This window comes from Bombus affinis, chromosome 6 (genome assembly GCF_024516045.1).
Source record: "Bombus affinis isolate iyBomAffi1 chromosome 6, iyBomAffi1.2, whole genome shotgun sequence".
NCBI lineage: Eukaryota > Metazoa > Arthropoda > Insecta > Hymenoptera > Apidae > Bombus > Bombus affinis.
The window spans coordinates 14,340,365-14,357,861 of record NC_066349.1 but is presented as its reverse complement, the minus strand read 5'-3'; the positions used below and the strand labels follow the sequence as shown (position 1 = coordinate 14,357,861).

General features: G+C 29.8%; 7 protein-coding genes and 1 long non-coding RNA gene across 13 annotated transcripts in view; 4 read left to right on the top strand and 4 right to left on the bottom strand.

The window, feature by feature from the left end:
- Positions 1–9,617, bottom strand: part of LOC126917050 (monocarboxylate transporter 10) — a 192,285-nt gene extending 182,668 nt beyond the window's left edge. The window contains exon 1 of the mRNA XM_050723443.1: positions 9,471–9,617. The gene's annotated coding sequence lies outside the window, so the exon portion shown is untranslated. The remainder of the gene's footprint in view (positions 1–9,470) is intronic.
- Positions 61–1,261, top strand: LOC126917085 (ribulose-phosphate 3-epimerase). The gene is made up of 4 exons (XM_050723540.1): positions 61–434; positions 549–656; positions 737–958; positions 1,036–1,261. Exons 1-4 carry the CDS (start codon positions 198–200, stop codon positions 1,144–1,146), a joined length of 678 nt encoding a protein of 225 aa, XP_050579497.1. The 5' UTR covers positions 61–197; the 3' UTR covers positions 1,147–1,261.
- LOC126917071 (putative methyltransferase C9orf114 homolog) lies at positions 946–2,455 on the bottom strand. The gene has a single exon (XM_050723505.1). It carries the CDS (start codon positions 2,453–2,455, stop codon positions 1,319–1,321), a length of 1,137 nt encoding a protein of 378 aa, XP_050579462.1. The 3' UTR covers positions 946–1,318.
- Positions 2,535–5,017, top strand: LOC126917092 (transcription initiation factor TFIID subunit 13). Of its 3 annotated transcripts, XM_050723556.1 has the most exons (5): positions 2,535–2,684; positions 2,913–3,150; positions 3,255–3,356; positions 4,561–4,613; positions 4,699–5,017. In XM_050723556.1, exons 1-4 carry the CDS (start codon positions 2,658–2,660, stop codon positions 4,563–4,565), a joined length of 372 nt encoding a protein of 123 aa, XP_050579513.1. In that variant the 5' UTR covers positions 2,535–2,657; the 3' UTR covers positions 4,566–4,613; positions 4,699–5,017. The 3 variants fall into 3 exon arrangements, with proteins under 3 accessions (XP_050579513.1, XP_050579512.1, XP_050579511.1); XM_050723555.1 differs by having other exon boundaries at positions 4,561–5,017; XM_050723554.1 differs by lacking the exons at positions 4,561–4,613; positions 4,699–5,017 and having other exon boundaries at positions 3,255–3,477.
- Positions 3,674–6,474, bottom strand: LOC126917057 (protoporphyrinogen oxidase). The gene is made up of 2 exons (XM_050723469.1): positions 5,023–6,474; positions 3,674–4,845 (listed from the first exon to the last, which is right to left on the bottom strand). Exons 1-2 carry the CDS (start codon positions 6,151–6,153, stop codon positions 4,513–4,515), a joined length of 1,464 nt encoding a protein of 487 aa, XP_050579426.1. The 5' UTR covers positions 6,154–6,474; the 3' UTR covers positions 3,674–4,512.
- On the top strand, positions 6,665–9,465 carry LOC126917073 (inositol polyphosphate 1-phosphatase). Its single transcript, XM_050723508.1, has 5 exons — positions 6,665–7,064; positions 7,162–7,407; positions 7,579–7,849; positions 8,235–8,403; positions 8,476–9,465. The coding sequence occupies exons 2-5, from the start codon at positions 7,195–7,197 to the stop codon at positions 8,918–8,920; spliced, it is 1,098 nt and encodes a 365-aa protein (XP_050579465.1). The 5' UTR covers positions 6,665–7,064; positions 7,162–7,194; the 3' UTR covers positions 8,921–9,465.
- Positions 9,618–10,447: 830 nt separating the features above from the next.
- LOC126917095 (uncharacterized) lies at positions 10,448–11,894 on the top strand. Of its 2 annotated transcripts, none has more exons than XR_007710854.1 (2): positions 10,448–10,602; positions 10,758–11,894. It is a non-coding gene; the product is annotated as an uncharacterized LOC126917095 (long non-coding RNA). The 2 variants fall into 2 exon arrangements; XR_007710853.1 differs by having other exon boundaries at positions 10,738–11,894.
- Positions 11,629–17,497, bottom strand: part of LOC126917064 (RYamide receptor-like) — a 46,429-nt gene continuing 40,560 nt past the window's right edge. For all 3 annotated transcript variants that reach the window (XM_050723492.1, XM_050723493.1, XM_050723494.1), the window contains exons 5-7: positions 13,952–14,020; positions 13,203–13,446; positions 11,629–12,613 (exon numbers count right to left, since the gene is read on the bottom strand). In XM_050723492.1, the coding sequence (XP_050579449.1) occupies positions 12,414–12,613; positions 13,203–13,446; positions 13,952–14,020 (513 nt within the window). In that variant the 3' untranslated portion in view covers positions 11,629–12,413. The remainder of the gene's footprint in view (positions 12,614–13,202; positions 13,447–13,951; positions 14,021–17,497) is intronic.

The following is a 17,497-nucleotide window of genomic DNA, read 5'->3' as shown; positions in this document are numbered from 1 at the left end:
TTATTTTTCCCCACCTAACTTTCCTCCATTGAGTTAGATTTTTAAATGTATGTTCAATTTGCTACATTTCTTAACTAATACAGCGAATCTAAGAAGAAAAAAATGACCTTGTATGAAAGGTCATTAGTCCAGTTGATAATACTATATTGTTATAACTGGAGACACGTGTCATTTGTTCGTAGCAATCTAATTAAAAAATGGCAAAAAAATTGACTGCAAAAATTGGACCCTCGATTCTAAACGCTGATTTGGCACAACTTTCAGAGGAATCACAAAAATTAATTGATAGTGGTGCTGATTATTTACATTTAGATGTTATGGATGGACACTTTGTACCTAACCTTACTTTTGGTCATCCATTAGTAAAGTGTCTTCGAAATAAAATAACAGATGTCTTTTTCGAAACGCATATGATGGTTTCTAATCCCAATCTGGTATATTTTACGTTGCTTTTTCTTTAATTTAAATTTTCAGTTGTATATCATTTCTATTTACACTTTATTTGAATAAATGTTATTTATAAATTGAACACTTTTCCTTCACCTTAGTGGATAGAGCCAATGGCTAATGCTGGTGTCAACCAATATACGTTTCATGTTGAAGCAGTAAACAATGTTCCACTACTTTGCAGAAAAGTAAGAGAAATAGGAATGAAAGTATGTACCTCATATTTTCAATAAAATTAAACTTGCTTGGTTAAAAATTATATTAAATACATTATTTCTTTAAATGAAAGGTTGGGGTAGCACTTAAACCACAGACTCCAGTAAATGTAGTTGAGGATTATGTTGAATTAGCAGATATGGTATTAATTATGACTGTAGAACCAGGTTTTGGTGGTCAAAAATTTATGGAACCAATGATGGAAAAGGTATCATGGCTTAGGAAAAATTATCCTACATTGGACATAGAAGTTGATGGGGGTGTTGGACCAGAAACTATTGATGCATGTGCAAAGGTATGTATTTAAATTTAGTAGATATATATTTTAACATATACTATAACAAAAAGAACATTATATATATTCTTTTTTAGGCTGGTGCAAACATGATTGTTTCTGGAACAGCTGTCATAGGTTCTTCTGATCAAGCCAAAGTTATCAAAACTCTAAGAGACACAGTAAATTGTGCATTGCGAAATAATTGAAAATAAGAAGGGAAGGAAAGTACCTCTTCTACATATAAGATTAATATGTTGTACTTATATGTTACAAATTTTGCAAATATAAAATTTTGTTTAAAATTTTTTACAAAAATTAAAAGGCAAATTATTATTTTCTATTTTTGTGTCATTACAGTCACTTATATTCACTGATAGTTCATATATTTGTAAAACTATTAAACTGGGAATTTGGCGGTAAAGAGACTTTAGGAAATAATTTTGCTCTTAATTCTGCTAAAGTGATTAAAATAGCTTCTTCTGTCCTAATAGTTCTTGATCCTTGTTGAGGACAAGTATTTAAATATTGATCAAACACCAAAGAAGCATCGTCCACATTCAAATTAGGGTCACTGTCTACTGCTGCTTCCAATCCACACAATCCTCCAAATATTATTAAAGCATGATGATATTTAATACTTTTTGATTCCACATCATCAATAGAATTTCCTTTATCTGAAGTACCAATGGTCAAATCATATCCATTCTTATAAGGACATTGAGTTAACACCTCTGTAAGATTATTAGCTAATCTCACAGTATATCCCCAATATATTCCAGTATCTGATCTGGGAACATCAGGTGGAACAATAAAGCCTTTTATTTTTTTTGGATTTGATTGGTCTTTGGGTATCTTCACTGTAACCCTTAATCCATCTGTTAATACTTTATCTACAGAAACATCATTTAATAATCCTACATTCACATGAGAACCTTTGCCGGGTTTAACTGGCTTATTTGTAACTACTCCTTCTCTATACAAAGATATATCTTGCTGACGTAAGTGGTGTGGAGCATCCAAAGGATTTAATACTCCAGCATACTGCAAATCTTTATGAATCGGAAAGAAATACTTCCTTAAATATTGTGGACATTCAAGATACTGCAATATTCTAGCTAATTGCAAACATCCAACTCGTCTTTCACCTAAGAATTCGTCATTTCTTATTTTCTTCTTTTCACTTTCAGTTATCTCTCCTTTATCGTCAAAAACGACGATTTCGTTTATTTTGTAAATACACGCGGCACGTGCTATTTGTCCTGCCAAATATGTTCGTAATTCTGGTGACTGAGCATTATCTAAAATTGAACCAGGAACTGCGATACTCAAAGTCGAAATGTCTTTTTTTTCGAAATGACTTTCAACAGGTTTAGCCACTTCGTTCTGTAATTCTTTTTTAGTTTCTCCTTTCTTAAGCCTTTTTGCTAACCTCTCTTCCTTCCATTTCTTTCGCTGTTCTTTGTGTAAACGATTGGTTTCCTTCCAAGTTTTCGGCGTAGGAATTACTGGTGGCATAATTTTTTAATTTTTTCAAACTCTTCCTTTAAACTTTAAGATATTTATCATTTACCACAATTATCTTCCAGAAAATTTCACAGAATAGTAAAACCATTGAACGCTACATTTGGTGTGAACGTGACAGGCAGTGGTTTTGTTTGTACATATCTTTTCATTGAGTAAGAGAATTTTTGCTAAATTCGTACAATTACATCAAATTATGGCCACGGAAGAAGGTTTCGAACAGGTTCTTATGAAATTTGACTTTATAAAATTTTGTCTTTATATAATTTTTGTCTTATGATAGTTAATTCAATAAAGTGAGATATTTAATATTACTTCTAAGGCGAAATGTCTAACCTTAATTATGTTTATCTCAGACATGTTTAAAATTAGTTTAATAAATATGTGTCTTTGAAATTAATAAACAAGATTATTCATGAAAATTATATGAAAAAAAATTGTGTTTTCACAGTTCGAAGATGAAGAGGCAGAAATTCCGATTGGCGGAACTTTACCCGGTGGTAGGAAACGATTATTTTCGAAAGAATTACGGTGTATGATGTATGGTTTTGGCGATGATCAAAATCCTTACACAGAAAGTGTAGATTTGTTAGAAGATCTTGTTATTGAATTTATTACGGAAATGACACATAGAGCTATGGAAATTGGTCGTACCGGTCGTGTGCAAGTAGAGGATATTGTATTTTTAGGTAGTAATAAAATATGTATATTGATTTCTGCATAATGTCATATAAATTATTATCTTTCCAAAAATTTGAAGTTGGCTTGTTAAATTGAAAATTTTATTTTACAGTTAGGAAAGACCCAAGGAAATATGCAAGAGTTAAAGATCTCCTAACAATGAATGAAGAATTAAAGAAAGCTAGAAAAGCATTCGATGAAGTTAAATATGCAGGTACTGTTAGTCAGTAAATTTAATTTGTCAATATCAAAGCATATAACAAAATACTTTTATTCTGCCTGAACTTATTATTTTATTAGAGAATCATATATATATATATATTCATATATATTTTTTTTTATAAAAAGCTTTTTTGTATAAAAAGAATAGTTATTTTCATGATTTTGAGAAAACTCAGATAGAGTTTGAACATAAATGATCTAAGTACTGCATTATAGTAGTTGCACAGTTTTTACAAGAACGGAATGCTACATGCTTGTGTGCTGCATTTTTATGATACTTCATGCTTGCTTATCTACATAACTGGAAGATTATGGTATACTTAAGATTGCTTAAATGTTTTTGTTACATAAAAAGAAATATGCATAAACATATATATTTGGGGGTTTATGTAAGTATTAGGTTGTCCGAAAAGTTACTTTCACTTTATAAGGAAATAATGGATGCACAACATTTTCCGTTTTATATCATTGTATCAAATTACGTATGATCTATTTTGTTTTATCATAATAAAAATAACAACGTTCGATAGATTAGATTTCATGTTTGTATAAAGATGCATCGTTGTAAAAGACATGTCTATAAAAGAAACACGCTTTCCCGACAACCTAATAGTAATACTTAGATCTATTATAAAATATAATTATCATATGAGTGCTATTTTTTTTTTTTTTTTGTAGTGTTAGTAGTATCGTATATGTAAAATAGAGTATAAAACAAAAATCTATATCTGTACTAAATGTTCTATATTTTATTTCATGCACAATATATATATATATTTTACACTTTTATAATAAAAAATATTTTATATATATGTTTTATTTTAATAGCTACAAAATCTTTTCACAGCTCTAGTGTAATAAAATGCTGGTTTGGAATAATTATTTTATGTTCTATTTACTTTTTATACTTTCATTCATTCTTCAATTTTTATATTATAATATCTCTCTTAATTTTTGTATTATTTCTATTTTATTGTGTAAATTGCTCTGTTTATTTTCATTAAGCAGCATGAACGATGCATGTTTTTAGTTCAAGTTAAATTACAGTTTATTTTTTGAAAAATTATTTTGGCTTAATTTCTTGCATGTATATATATAAGTGTTTCATTTTTAAATCAAAGAAAATTGATTGATTAAATTTCATAAAGTTATATCATAACCTGATTGATACTAGAAACAGCTTCTTTTGCTGACAGAATAACATGAGAGACTCCTACACCGTGATATGAAGAGCCACACAACGCTAAAGGTAGTTTATGCGCGGAGATGTAATTGTGGATGCGAGTTAAGCGTTGTGCGTGACCTATTATATATTGTGGAATACAATCTTTCAGAATGGAAACATTACATGCCTTGGGATCTTCATTAATGCATAAAAGTTTGTTTGCATATTTAACTGCTACTGTTTTTAAATGTTCTTCAGATGAGCATCTACCAAAGTATTTTTCAAACCATGCTCCACCCATCATTACTGTTAGTACCTGGATTTGAAAACAAAAATTGTATATATTGAACAAGAAATGTTTCTAGTCCATTATATATTTGTGAAAGATTATTTAAAAGTCAAAAATCATTTTATGTCACTGCAAAGTTACTTTATAAAAATTTATTATAAAAAACATTAAGCTGGTGTAATAAATATTTATATTTATACATACTGTCATTTTGGAATTTTGAGGAAGGGCGCATGAATCAAATATTATACCCAAAATTGGAATTTCTTCTTTTGGTGGAATGAGAACCCCAAAGGCATTTATTGGTAAAACATTTTCAGAAAACTGGAGATTAACTACAGCTATCGTTACTGTAGGTATACTGTATAATTCTTTAGACAGTACTGGGTGTTGCTTTTGAATTAAATTAGCTAAACTCTTAGCAGGTAAACTTGATATGATATGAGAATATTTTTCAACTTTTCCATTTACAATTAATTCTACACAATCTTTATTAAATATTATTTGTTCACAGTTATGTTTCATTTTTATATTCACTCCACGTTTAGTAATATTTTTAGCCAGTGTTTGAGGCAATTGTTCAAAACCTCCTTCTAGTCCCCATGTACTCCATAATTCTCTTTTAGCTTTCTGTACTAAAAGCGAAGATATGTTATTTGATTTTACTATTTTTTGAGTCTCATTTGTATTTTCCAATGTAACTTCTTTGTTTTCTTTTATATTTAATATATCTGAAAATTTTTTCTGCACAAGACCCATAAATACAGAACCATATTTTTGTTCAGTTTCAAATATATTTGTTATAAAAGATTTTGCACTTAATTGATGTATGTCACCACCACAAATTCCACATAATATTGGTGCAACCATCTTTTCAGATACATCTTTGCCAAATCTCCTTTCTACAAAATCATATATGCTTTCGTCATCTTTAAGAACTTTTGCTGCTTTAAAATCATTCCACAGAAGCCTAGCTAAAGAATGATTTAACAGTGTATTTTTCGTTATAATTCCTTTTAGGGAATTAGGTAAACAATGCAATACATTGTCTGCATAAATATATCGATTTTTAGCAGCAGGATGTTCAGCTTTAATTGGAATGACTTTAGACGATAAATTCAATTCTTCTATTAATTTCAATAAATCATGTGCGTTAGCTCTAATAACTCGTGGACCTGTTTCAAAGATTGTTCCATCAGGTTGTTTTACAGAACGTATCCAACCACCTACACGATTTGAAACTTCTAATATAACTGATGGAGCCAGTTTTGGATTTTCAAGAGCATAATATGCAGCTGATAAACCTGATATACCACCACCTAGTATAGCTGTCATGTTTAATTACATAAATATTCAAATGTATTAATGAATATTAAATTTATTTTGGATAAAATATGTACACAAATTAATATATTCGTATTATCCTGTTTAAAATAAATTAAATAATACTTATGTTTCTCCTTTTCTGTTATTAAAATGAATTATTCTTTGTTAGATTCTATAGTAATTTTATATTATATGTATTATACTAATTCAGCCTTCTTCTCATTAAGTCAATAATTTAAAAAGAAACTTTTAAAAAATCAAATAATCGAATAACTACAAATGCACTGTTAATGTTATATAAATTTTATTGTTTCACAAGCTAATTATTTTAGTGCATTTCATGCTTAAGAAAGGTTATATGTATTGTTTGAATCATTATATGCTATGTATGCACATGAAATGAAAATTCAATGTGTAACAGTGACACTTTCTATTTGAAAATAAACATCAATGTAAACAAATTTCTTAATTTTTTATTTTTATTGAATTGTACATTATTGTTTTATATCTACTTCTTTAATTGCACGAATGATTATAAGCAATAAGATAACCAAATATTTTAGAAATATCGATTTAACATTAGTTAAAAATTTAATCAAATAATATGGTGACAAATTTATCTACCATCATATAATAGTTTTTATTAAACAGTTTTAATTATATCTTTAATTATCTTATTTTGATGAGGCAATACTGAATTGATTAGGATAAAAATGGAAATTTCCGCTTGCGTCATTGAAATTATAATGCATGAATGACTATTTTAATATTCAGATATTCTGAGCTTGAATTGCAAACGCATTTATATTACTTGTTACGTTTTCATGCTACATCTGCTGTATCAATAATTTGCGATTATATAATAGAATTTGCACGGGTTCCCGCCAAACCATTCTTTAACAGATTTGGTGCAAGAAAACGTATGTATTTCATGTTTTAAAAAATATTGTCTATAAACTTTTAATACTTAGTGCTTATTTAAAAATTCAACTTTTTAACAAGTCATTAATTTTATAGTTATTAAAATTTGGAATATCATTAACTGTTACAATGAAAGACGGAAGCAGATTGTTGTCTATTCTTCTGAAAGCTTCAGAGAAAGCAGCAAATATTGCAAGAGCTTGCAGACATAATAATGCTCTATTTAAATTACTTGTACAAGAAAAATCAGAGGAAGAAAAGAATCCACGCTTCTTCCAAGATTTCAAAACCTTAGCAGATGTTCTTATTCAAGAAACGATCAAGCATGACATAGGATTAGAGGTAAATTACTAGTATATATATAGTTCATTGTTTTGTTTAGAAACACCCACATATAAACGATGACTGAAAACATATGTACAATTTGTACAGAACAACTATATCAATATATTATATTAGATATATTTTCCCAAAAAGAAGAATATAAAACAAAGGTTATTTATAGAAAATTAGTTTCCAGAACTGGCTAAGGTAGTGCAAGGAGAGGAAACTAATACATTCAGCAATGCCATGGGTGAATCTATAGTGGTTGAAGTATGTCCGACTGTTGAAGAAACCACTGAACTATTAGCCAAAGTGATGGGTAGTGATATTGCAACTGCTGAATTATTAGCCATTGAAGTTCATAAGGATGTTCAATTCTTAGATATTCCAATGGTAGTAGAGCTACCTTTTGATTTTGATATTGATATTTATGATCTTGGTATATGGATAGATCCAATTGGTAAGAAACATAACAGTATAATTTAAATGCTCTAAAATAAAGATTTACTATATATGTAACAGATATAAAATAATATTAATACTGCTATTTTTATTAAAACGATGTCTGGGAAATTTATATGGTAAATATCTTCATTTTCATATAATTTATTCTTTATTGTTTTAAGTAATAGTATTATCCAAAGTAGCTTCAAATTTTGCTATTTTTCTGTATCTACTATATATTTCTCTTTTTATTCTATTTTTTGTTATGTATATTTTCATTCTACTTTATTATAATACATACTAATGGTATTCTGTCATGTTGTATGAGTATGTTAAATTTTCTATTTTTTTTTTTAGTTTAATAAAACATGCCTGAGGGGCAATTCATGGAACTTTTGTAGATTCAACTGCTGATTATATAAATGGGAATGAAAAGGTGGATGAAGTCACTGGCGTACATATGAGTGGTTTACGATGTGTCACTGTCTTGATTGGAGTATTCTTGAAAAGCACAGGCATACCAATTGTGGGAGTAATTAATCAGCCTTTTTATACAAATGTAGATTTACGGTAAATGGAACAAAATTTAATTTATACTTGTACAATATCAATAGTCAGTGAGTTTTACACTTCATTTTATAGATGGAAAGGCAATTGCTACTGGGGATTTATGGAAAAAGATGTTGGAACATGTTCTATAGTGAAAGAAACTACCAACAAAAAAATAATCGTTCTGAGTAGAGTTGAGGATGAAAATGTGAAATCTAAACTCTTAGGTGCTGGTTTCACTTTAGTGGAAGCAGCTGGGGCTGGTTATAAAATATTAAGCGTTGCCCTTGGACAAGTCGATGCTTATATTTTATCTAAAGGATCTACATACAAGTGGGATACTTGTGGCCCACAAGCTCTTCTACGTTCTTTAGATGGTGGTATTATTGAATTCCAAAGTTTTATAAGTAATCCTGATTCTGACTATATGGATGTAAAATATTTACCAATGTCTACCAATTTGTCGAATAGCAATGGTTTGATAGCGTACCGAAACTTTGAAACTTTGCAAACATTAAAGTCGATTTTATGCAAATAATGGTATTATGTTATGTACTTATTTTATTTATTGAGTGCTAATGGTACGTATATATATATTTGAAAGTACTTTAGAAAGGATTTAATCTATGCTACATTTATTAAATGCAATTTTATTTACTTAATATTAATTTTATTTTTTTAACTTTTTAATTATTCGGTAACAAATGTTTATTGTATTCGATATATATTTTATTATTAATTTAATTTAATTTAACTTTTAATAGTACTTCTACAAATCAATCATGCCTCTATGGTGTATATGTAGGCTAACTCTAATAGAAGTTATGTTTTTGCTTTTATGCAAATATATATTTTAATTTAAATTTAATGAATACAATTTTAAGCAAAAATTTTAGAAATTGGAATTTGCATCGAGTATATGGAATATTTTTAAATTTATCTGATTTTTTTTGCATATTAAGTATTTATCGTTTTCAAATATGACTAATGTTGTTATTTAAAATCGTAAATGTTAAATTATGTAAAATGTTAAAGAATGTTATATAATATCACAAATGAATAATAAAAATGGTTTATGTTTCACTTACGATCTTTTATCCTGCAGTCTATTACGTTGTAATATTCCAGCTTTCACATATTTCTTCAAATATAACATGAAGCACTCACGATTAAGCATATGTATAACGCACTTTAAAAAATTAATTCATAGTACATATTTTATACAACGTATACAATATAAAAATATTCATACTCATTCGCGTTCATCGGAAATTTCAATATTTTAAACGTTTAAACGCATTTTACTTGCTTCGATAGTTTCAATATATATTTGTCCGTAACTAACTTCACACAAATCGTTCAAAATTCGTTATGAATTTTTATAATAGGCACTGTTACGTAGTTATTAATAAAAAAATTACGATTTATAGCTTGAATTTTTCAATTTCACGAGTTATTAAAGAAATGCGTATTTTTTTTAATAACATTGTGTCTAATGAATTAAAATTTTTTTCAAATTTGCAATTCGCACTCGAAGAAGATTAGAAAATTTTCACGCCCTCTGCAATTTGCTACGGCGGATGCAGGAATTATTTGTATCCTGTGTTTATATGCATGACGGTCGTATATACAGGTCTGGAAACTCCTGTAGGGAGGGTAAGACTTTCAAATTGGCCGCTGTCATAGCGTCTCAATGTATTTGTTAGGATTTTGCATTTAACACCACCCTACGCTGAAAATTACTTTTTGCGAGTACTTTTTACTTTTCATAATTTTTCACAATTTATTTCGAAGTAAATAGATATACGAAGATTCCCGTTTTTCATTACATTTTTCATTACGTTTTTCATATTACAATATATTCGTTTTAATTATAATTATGCTGTATTGTTGCGATATCAACGTACCACGTTGCGCTCTAAATTAAAACTTCTTTCTGTTAAAAAAAAGCATCGTTCCAAGTCGACTTCTTTCGTTCTTTCGCGGGATTCTTTGGCAAGCCGCCGCGGCCACGCTGCGGTTTACTAACCGAGCGTATATGTATGGATTTACCGGCATAATCCAATAATATCGTAGGTTGCAGACACAAGATCGCGCTGCGTAACGAGTCTGGAAATTCTCGTGGTGCTCCGTATGAAAGCTCAGCGACTGTGGCCGTAATCTGCAACATCGCAGAATGCACAACTACAGTGGAATAGCCTACAATTATAGAAAATCAAGGTAATCCTTCCAGTTATCCACAAATGTAAACATAGTATTCAAAGATTTAGTAAATAGTCACTTCAAGTATTGATCTACACTCATGGATCCAAGTCTGAAAACGATTTATTAGTTGAAGCATGTGTTATTTCACAGAATAACTACAGCTGTTTTAGCCGTAGGATTTATTAACACAGCCTTCACTAAATTATATCTGATTTGTGCAGATTCGCAGAACATTTTACAGTCTAAAAATCTACTACCTTAAAGCCGCGATAAATCAACACAATTTAAACATAAAATATGTATGTCTCGTCATACACGAGGATTGAAGATAACGAAATACAGAAGGCAACGGTTGAAAGTATAAATAACGAATCTCTTCCAGTCTATCGATCAGATTGTTGGCAAGTCCCCAAAGGAATGATAATACGGGTCGACAGAGGAAGAGCAGGCCAGGCAGAACTTGACATTCAGCCTGTTCAGACTTGATATGATTCAGAATGCAGCTTGCAAGTTTTGCAACTGCGAGCACAACTATCAAGATCTGGATCATGTATTATGGCAATATCCCTAACACTCAAATTACTATACTCCATCAGCAAGCTGCTAAACAGTTCAAGAATTAAAGAACTGAAGATCATTGACAACTTAATAAACAAGCCATCTCTTAAGGAACAACATAAAGGAACAGAGATACAAATGAATGAATGATTAGAAGTTAAGAGACTGAAATTATATACATAACTTTTGTTTTTTTTTTCTCAAATATCTCTTTTCTTTATTTTTATATAGTTTATATATATGTATATGTATATATCTTTTTTCTTATACTGCAGGTTGTATATAAGCATATATAAAAATGTACATATAATTATACCTAGAATAAGAACTAATGTTTAAGCAATGTAACAATGTGCAATCTCTAAATAAAAATAGCGCATAAATAGTATACAGATTTCAAAGGCTTAAAAGAAAAATTCTAAGGAAGTAGAAAAGGAAAAACGAAGAAAATGTTTCACATATTTGTAATATGTTAGAAATCTCTTTTTGTTTAACAGTTTTTGTTTACAATATGGTACAACTCTGAATCTAAATTAGTGAACCTTCATCAATGTTATATTGCTATTTACACGAATAGATAGACAAAATATGTTAAATTGTACTATTTTAGTTTTCGAGTTCTACTTAATATTTTATTCAATTTTTAATATATCATTATTTCATCAATCGAACAAATCTAATTTTGTTGCAAAAGCCACGAAATATTGTAACTAAATAAAACATAAATATATATATGTATAGAACTCTCATCTACCTATATTATTTTTCTTTTACATACTTTGTATAAAAAAGCTTAGAATTATAGGTGGCAACCATCGTGACTTCTTAAGAATTGGGGAGAAAGTATTCGCCAGGTATTGGCCTGGGCAGTTTAATTGGGAAAGCACCCGTCCGGCAAGTGTTCGATCGAATTCTGGTCTAGCAACATGATTGGCCGAATATTTTTTGGCCTACGAATATTAAATACGAAAAGGACGAAACCTATGATAGTATCTTAATTGAAAATAATCTTCCCTTACATCCACCCAAATCCACGTTACGCTCATTTTATGATTTCTCACAAATTGTCATTATATTTATAGTCACAAATTTCTCTGCAGAACTTATTCAACTTTTTCGTTGAAATTCTTCCAATACTTTTTTGTATATATTACGTACTCCTTTCCTTATAAACATTTGCATCATTTAAGTATTCTTGTATTGTACTTTCTATTTCCATATTTATTCATTTAACACGGAATCACATGTAATTTAATTAAATAGTCCTTTTACAATTGTTCTTCTGTGTGGGATTCGAGATAAACGAGTTGTCGTTGTAATGGTTGATTCACTGGTCGAAACGAGTCATTCCGGATGCTGGCACTTCTTGCGGGTGCAGTATGGTTTCCGTTTGTTTTGCGGCGGACACTGATGTAGGTTGTGCATGTGTTCATACGTCGCAAAACGGAATGGCCCGAATCATTGATACCTGCAATTCAAAAAACCATATTTTTGGTAAAACGTATGGCTAAATACATTGGTCTCTCTGCATTAAAATCAAATGAAAAAAGCAAACCGATTCAACAAATAGTTTCCAAAATAAAAATTCTTAGATGTCGCTCGCTTTCATGTAAAGTGGGAAAAATCGTAGAATTCGAAATTTCGTATTTCTTAAATAAACTCGAAATCAGCAAAATGATGATTTAAACTCTCTTATTTAAACTCTCTAATTTTACATTGAATTCATTATATTTCACATCGAAAGGAAGCTCTGGTGTCAACATTAAAAAATTGTCAACTTGATATAGAATGAATCGTGAATAGAAGCCAAATATTGATTACTTACACATTATATACTAAAGAATATTTTATTCCTAACGTTTTATATTAATTAAGACAGCTAAGGAATTATTTAAAATTTTCATCGAGCCTTTAAAGGATAAACTAAATAAATGCACTTATTAAAAATATATCTTATTCAGATAAAGTTGTTAGTTGAACGTTACACGTCCATAAAATTTATACTATTCGAAATATTCTATCCGACCTTTTGTAAAGTTTGATATTACGATATGCACCTGTTAAGGGAATGCCCATTGTACTAGCATTATAATTATCACGTTGCCTCCCTCTACGAAGCATTCGATTTGCACCAGGCAAATGTCCGATCGCAGTTACGAAACCAGTCCGAAATCTCGCGTTCATCCAGCAATAAATTACTGGATTGTAACAGGAGTGTGACATGGCTAACCAATGAAGAACCATCCATACGAACGGAAGTCCAGCCCAACTTTCCAGAGTCTCGTTATTATCCATTAGTAGCTAAAAATTTGATAATATCGCTTTACTTAAATATATTTTCTTCATAGGATTTAATTATCTCGCTTAAGTATGAATCTATAGTGTATATCACGTTACTACAGTAGAAACTCCGTTTATATGAACCTGTCGGGGGACAACTTGGTTCATATAATCAAGTCGTTCATATAACAGGAATCCACTTATTTCTCTCCGCTACCTATGATTTTTCGTTCAATTAAGAGGGGTTCACGTTCACATAAGAGGATTCCACAGAACATTTTCTCTTAAGTATGTAATAATGTTGCAAATTTGTAGCCACTGCAGAGCGTGAGAGCATGTCACATAACGCGTGCCTCTACTATTTACATCTTACTGTTAGACGTTTATATAAGTTTTATTAAGTTCATATTAATCGTGTACTACTTCATATAAATGAAATTCATATAAACGCAGTTCCAGTGTATACTGCTGTAGAAAAAAATTTACCGGTTCAGTTATTAGGGTTTATTGGATCTTTGTCACTTACGTTTAATATATTGAGTGGAAGCCAACAAATAGTGAACACTATTACGACCGTTACCATCATTTTAATCATCTAAAACAAATGTAAAATATACAATTATGATTATTTTCTTATAACAGAAAATAGAAAAGTTTCTGCTCAAATGAAGAGTATGAAACGAAATAGTACTTGAGTAATATAAAATTTTTTCGCTAGACGTTCATTTAAGAAAAATATTTTTTACAAAGATCTATTGTAAACATGTTGTTTAAAAATTTCATTAAACGATAGGAACTTAGGGAACGATTAAAATAGAAGGTTTACAGAAATAGAAGTGTTAACGCATTTGTTACACAGTAGTCTTTTTTGTGAATTTTATGATATTTCTTTGTGTTAATAGACAGTGGATATATTGGTTAAATTATGAGAGAAACACGTAGCTAGCCAGAATTTAATCAGGACACACTCGTAAATCATGCGCGGCAATTATTTTTTCTTAGGCTAGAGGTATCGTTAATTTTCATGGTCTGTCCAGTGCTGGTTTATTTCACTGTGCTGTAGCCAGTAAATACGAATGGCATTATACATTATTACAAACAACATCGTTTTCTCTATCATGATCGCAACTGTGAATTACGATTCAATTTATTTTGATTTCTTTAACAGTCCAGTTATTTTGAAAATTGAAAATGGAACTTCATTTTCCAACTTTATAGATGATTAAGAAACTTAATTAAATAAGAAATAATAAAAGAGAAAGGAAAATACAAGAACTGAAGAGAATTTTATATCAGTAAAATATTTATAGATTTACCATCTGACAGGAAATCAAATTATTTTATAGAAAGTTTTATTATTTTAGTATATCTATATTACAAATCGCAAAGCTATGAAAAATGAATTTTTTCGCATGTATAGTCGTAATAACGTGATTCTTTCCTACGTTACAGACATTCAAAATCGCTGTCACTATTTTTCCACCTAAAAACGGAATTATGAAATGAGATATTATGTTCTTTTTTTTTTTGTTCATTTCTATAGATAAAATTCTTAAGAAACAGGCGTTTTCTTCATCTCGCTGGTAAGTATGTACTCTTACACTCTTACTCAATTTTGGTCGTTGTGTTTTTATAACAAATATTTATGAATGTGGCAGGTATATATTATGATTTCCGGATTTCCTAAAGATCCATTCTATATTTTTATCTTTGCCTCTTTTTTTCGTTTTTTTTTTATTTTTATATCTACATATACCGCCATAAATATGTCCATAGATATTTCTTTTTCGGTATATTTAGCTTTATAAATACGGAGATAAGCATATAAGGTAAATTGATACGAATAACGGGTTTTTACTTCACGATACAAATATAATATTTATTCAATATTTTTGTTTTGTTACGTAATAAATTAATGTTTAGACACGAATTAAATTACTAAATTACTCATCTCAGACTGTTTATAATCTTTCCATTATAAAAGCATCATCATTTTTCGAACATCCCTGGTTACTAAGTGGTAATATCGTTATTTGAATATTCGTTGTTGGCTACTGCATTTCGTAGTAATAAAAACGTAAGTGTTAATCGTATTGCAAACATACTTCAAACTAATATCAATTCTATTAATGATAATTTCATATTTTCCCCAAACTTAAGAAATCTTATAGATTATATTTAGTACAAATTCTATAGAAAGATATGATTCATTGAAAAATGACCTAAAACAGGGTTGAAGAACATAATAATTTGCCAAAGAATTTAGCAACAATACATGCTGAAAATCTCAAATGTTTCAGTTGTCAAGTTGGGAATGTACTATTTTTTCGATTTTTCCTGCCCTTCATTTCCTTTTTCGTTCTTTTTCTGTTTATCTCATTGACATTTCAATCTCCGTTGCCCGCTTTTCAGATAAGGTTTTTGCTTTTCTCGTTCGAACACACCTCGATAAATACGAGCGTTTCTGTTATCGCGTTTATTGCTGATATTTCGCGCAATTCTACACGTCGCTTTTCGTATTCTGACATGACGATCTACAAAAAAAATCTGAGTAAAGGTTACTCTTGTAAGAGGATCAGTGACATAAGTGTATTTAGATCTACCCAACTCGTTTGTTTCTACAGATTTCTTATCACAGTCCTCTGTTAAGTTATATTGAAAATCTTCTTCCTGTTTCGCTTAATATAGGTAAAATTGTATTTTATTTCATCTAATTTAATATTGCAAGTCAGGGAATCGTATTCTCAATTCTATGTATTTGTTTTATTGAAACGTTTCTACGATGATCTGTAAAGATCTTGATAATGTTAGAAACAAGTATGCTTCTAGGGTGAATCGAATTCGATGGCGCAATGCTTAGATAGTTTTGATGCAAATTTCATAGGCAAATTTGACAATCGAAACAACGAGTATAATAACTAGTTGCATAAATGAAAGATATGACCCATTGAAAGATATGACATCATTCCAAGATAATGATTTATGTATCAAATATTTCATTGCAAATGTCGCAACGTTTAACAAACTGGACTGTGTTACATGTAAGCTAATGAGGTTTCCTTCAATGCGCTTTGTTATTCGATTTCATGAAGGAAACTTAGATGAACGGTTTCTTTTTCTTTTTGACGAAAAAATCTACTCAAGGAATAATTGTTCCATATCGATCTACGTGCGTTTGTTTCCAAACGATACCTCGAGATTCGCTACGATTTCGATAAACTGAGTTTACCGGAGCTCTAAAGAACGTTGCTACCGTTTCCCCAGTGAAAAGCACGATTCATGAATTTTATAGGAAGAAGTATTACGACTCTCTATGTTTGAAACACACGAAGTGTATTCTCGCTATATGTTAGTCGATGCTTAAGAGGCGGCTGCTATCAAAGAAAGACAACGAGGAAAAAGAAACAGAAACGGAAAATCTAAGCTAATTTAATTTTAACTCCAGGAAAGGAATTTACATTGTACGACAGAGAAAATACTGTAATTTAATTTATTTAAATAGTTTTAGAAATTTAGACTAATTTTGAATCTTTTGAACCTCGTATAGGAAGAATTATTACCTTGTGTAATGTTAAGAGATTGGATTAACAAAGATATACACATAAGAATATACCTTATGTGTATTGTTTTTTCTAAACAATGACCGTTACATCTAATGCTTTCTAGAATACGTTACTAGTTTGTTTATAGTGAAAAATTAGTATGCTCGGAATTTAAAAGCTTTTGTTATGTAACAGTAGATATCCTACATTTTCATTTTATCACATAGTTGTCCAAACTTTCTAGCGTATTTCACATTAAATTTGTTTTTTAAAGGAAAGGAAATTTTAGGCATTCGATGGAAGATTTGAATAGCAATTTCTCCAACGTGACACTGTTACTGGTGAGATGTATAGGCTGTAACATAGCGCAGCAAAATTTCCATAAATTCATCCCTGTTCTTTGACTCTTAACGGTCGACCTGTAAATCGTGTGTCAACTAGGATATTTTCATTTTGCGACGAATTTACGGGTTTTTCAAAGATGTTGTACTAAAACGACTCGCTTGTTTATTCTGCAATTTTTGATAGAT

What these genes read in the sequence shown, in the direction of transcription:
- LOC126917085 (XM_050723540.1), top strand. Translation starts at nt 198, where the DNA reads ATGGCAAAAAAATTGACTGCAAAAATTGGACCCTCGATTCTAAACGCT. An exon ending in TGGTTTCTAATCCCAATCTG is followed by an intron (nt 435 to 548) that starts GTATATTTTACG and finishes CCTTCACCTTAG; the next exon opens with TGGATAGAGCCAATGGCTAA. An exon ending in TAAGAGAAATAGGAATGAAA is followed by an intron (nt 657 to 736) that starts GTATGTACCTCA and finishes TTTAAATGAAAG; the next exon opens with GTTGGGGTAGCACTTAAACC.
- LOC126917071 (XM_050723505.1), bottom strand. Translation starts at nt 2,455, where the DNA reads ATGCCACCAGTAATTCCTACGCCGAAAACTTGGAAGGAAACCAATCGT.
- LOC126917092 (XM_050723554.1), top strand. Translation starts at nt 2,658, where the DNA reads ATGGCCACGGAAGAAGGTTTCGAACAG. An exon ending in CGGAAGAAGGTTTCGAACAG is followed by an intron (nt 2,685 to 2,912) that starts GTTCTTATGAAA and finishes GTGTTTTCACAG; the next exon opens with TTCGAAGATGAAGAGGCAGA. An exon ending in AGAGGATATTGTATTTTTAG is followed by an intron (nt 3,151 to 3,254) that starts GTAGTAATAAAA and finishes TTTATTTTACAG; the next exon opens with TTAGGAAAGACCCAAGGAAA.
- LOC126917057 (XM_050723469.1), bottom strand. Translation starts at nt 6,153, where the DNA reads ATGACAGCTATACTAGGTGGTGGTATATCAGGTTTATCAGCTGCATAT. An exon ending in CTCAAAATTCCAAAATGACA is followed by an intron (nt 4,846 to 5,022) that starts GTATGTATAAAT and finishes TTTCAAATCCAG; the next exon opens with GTACTAACAGTAATGATGGG.
- LOC126917073 (XM_050723508.1), top strand. Translation starts at nt 7,195, where the DNA reads ATGAAAGACGGAAGCAGATTGTTGTCTATTCTTCTGAAAGCTTCAGAG. An exon ending in AGCATGACATAGGATTAGAG is followed by an intron (nt 7,408 to 7,578) that starts GTAAATTACTAG and finishes ATAGAAAATTAG; the next exon opens with TTTCCAGAACTGGCTAAGGT. An exon ending in TATATGGATAGATCCAATTG is followed by an intron (nt 7,850 to 8,234) that starts GTAAGAAACATA and finishes GAACTTTTGTAG; the next exon opens with ATTCAACTGCTGATTATATA.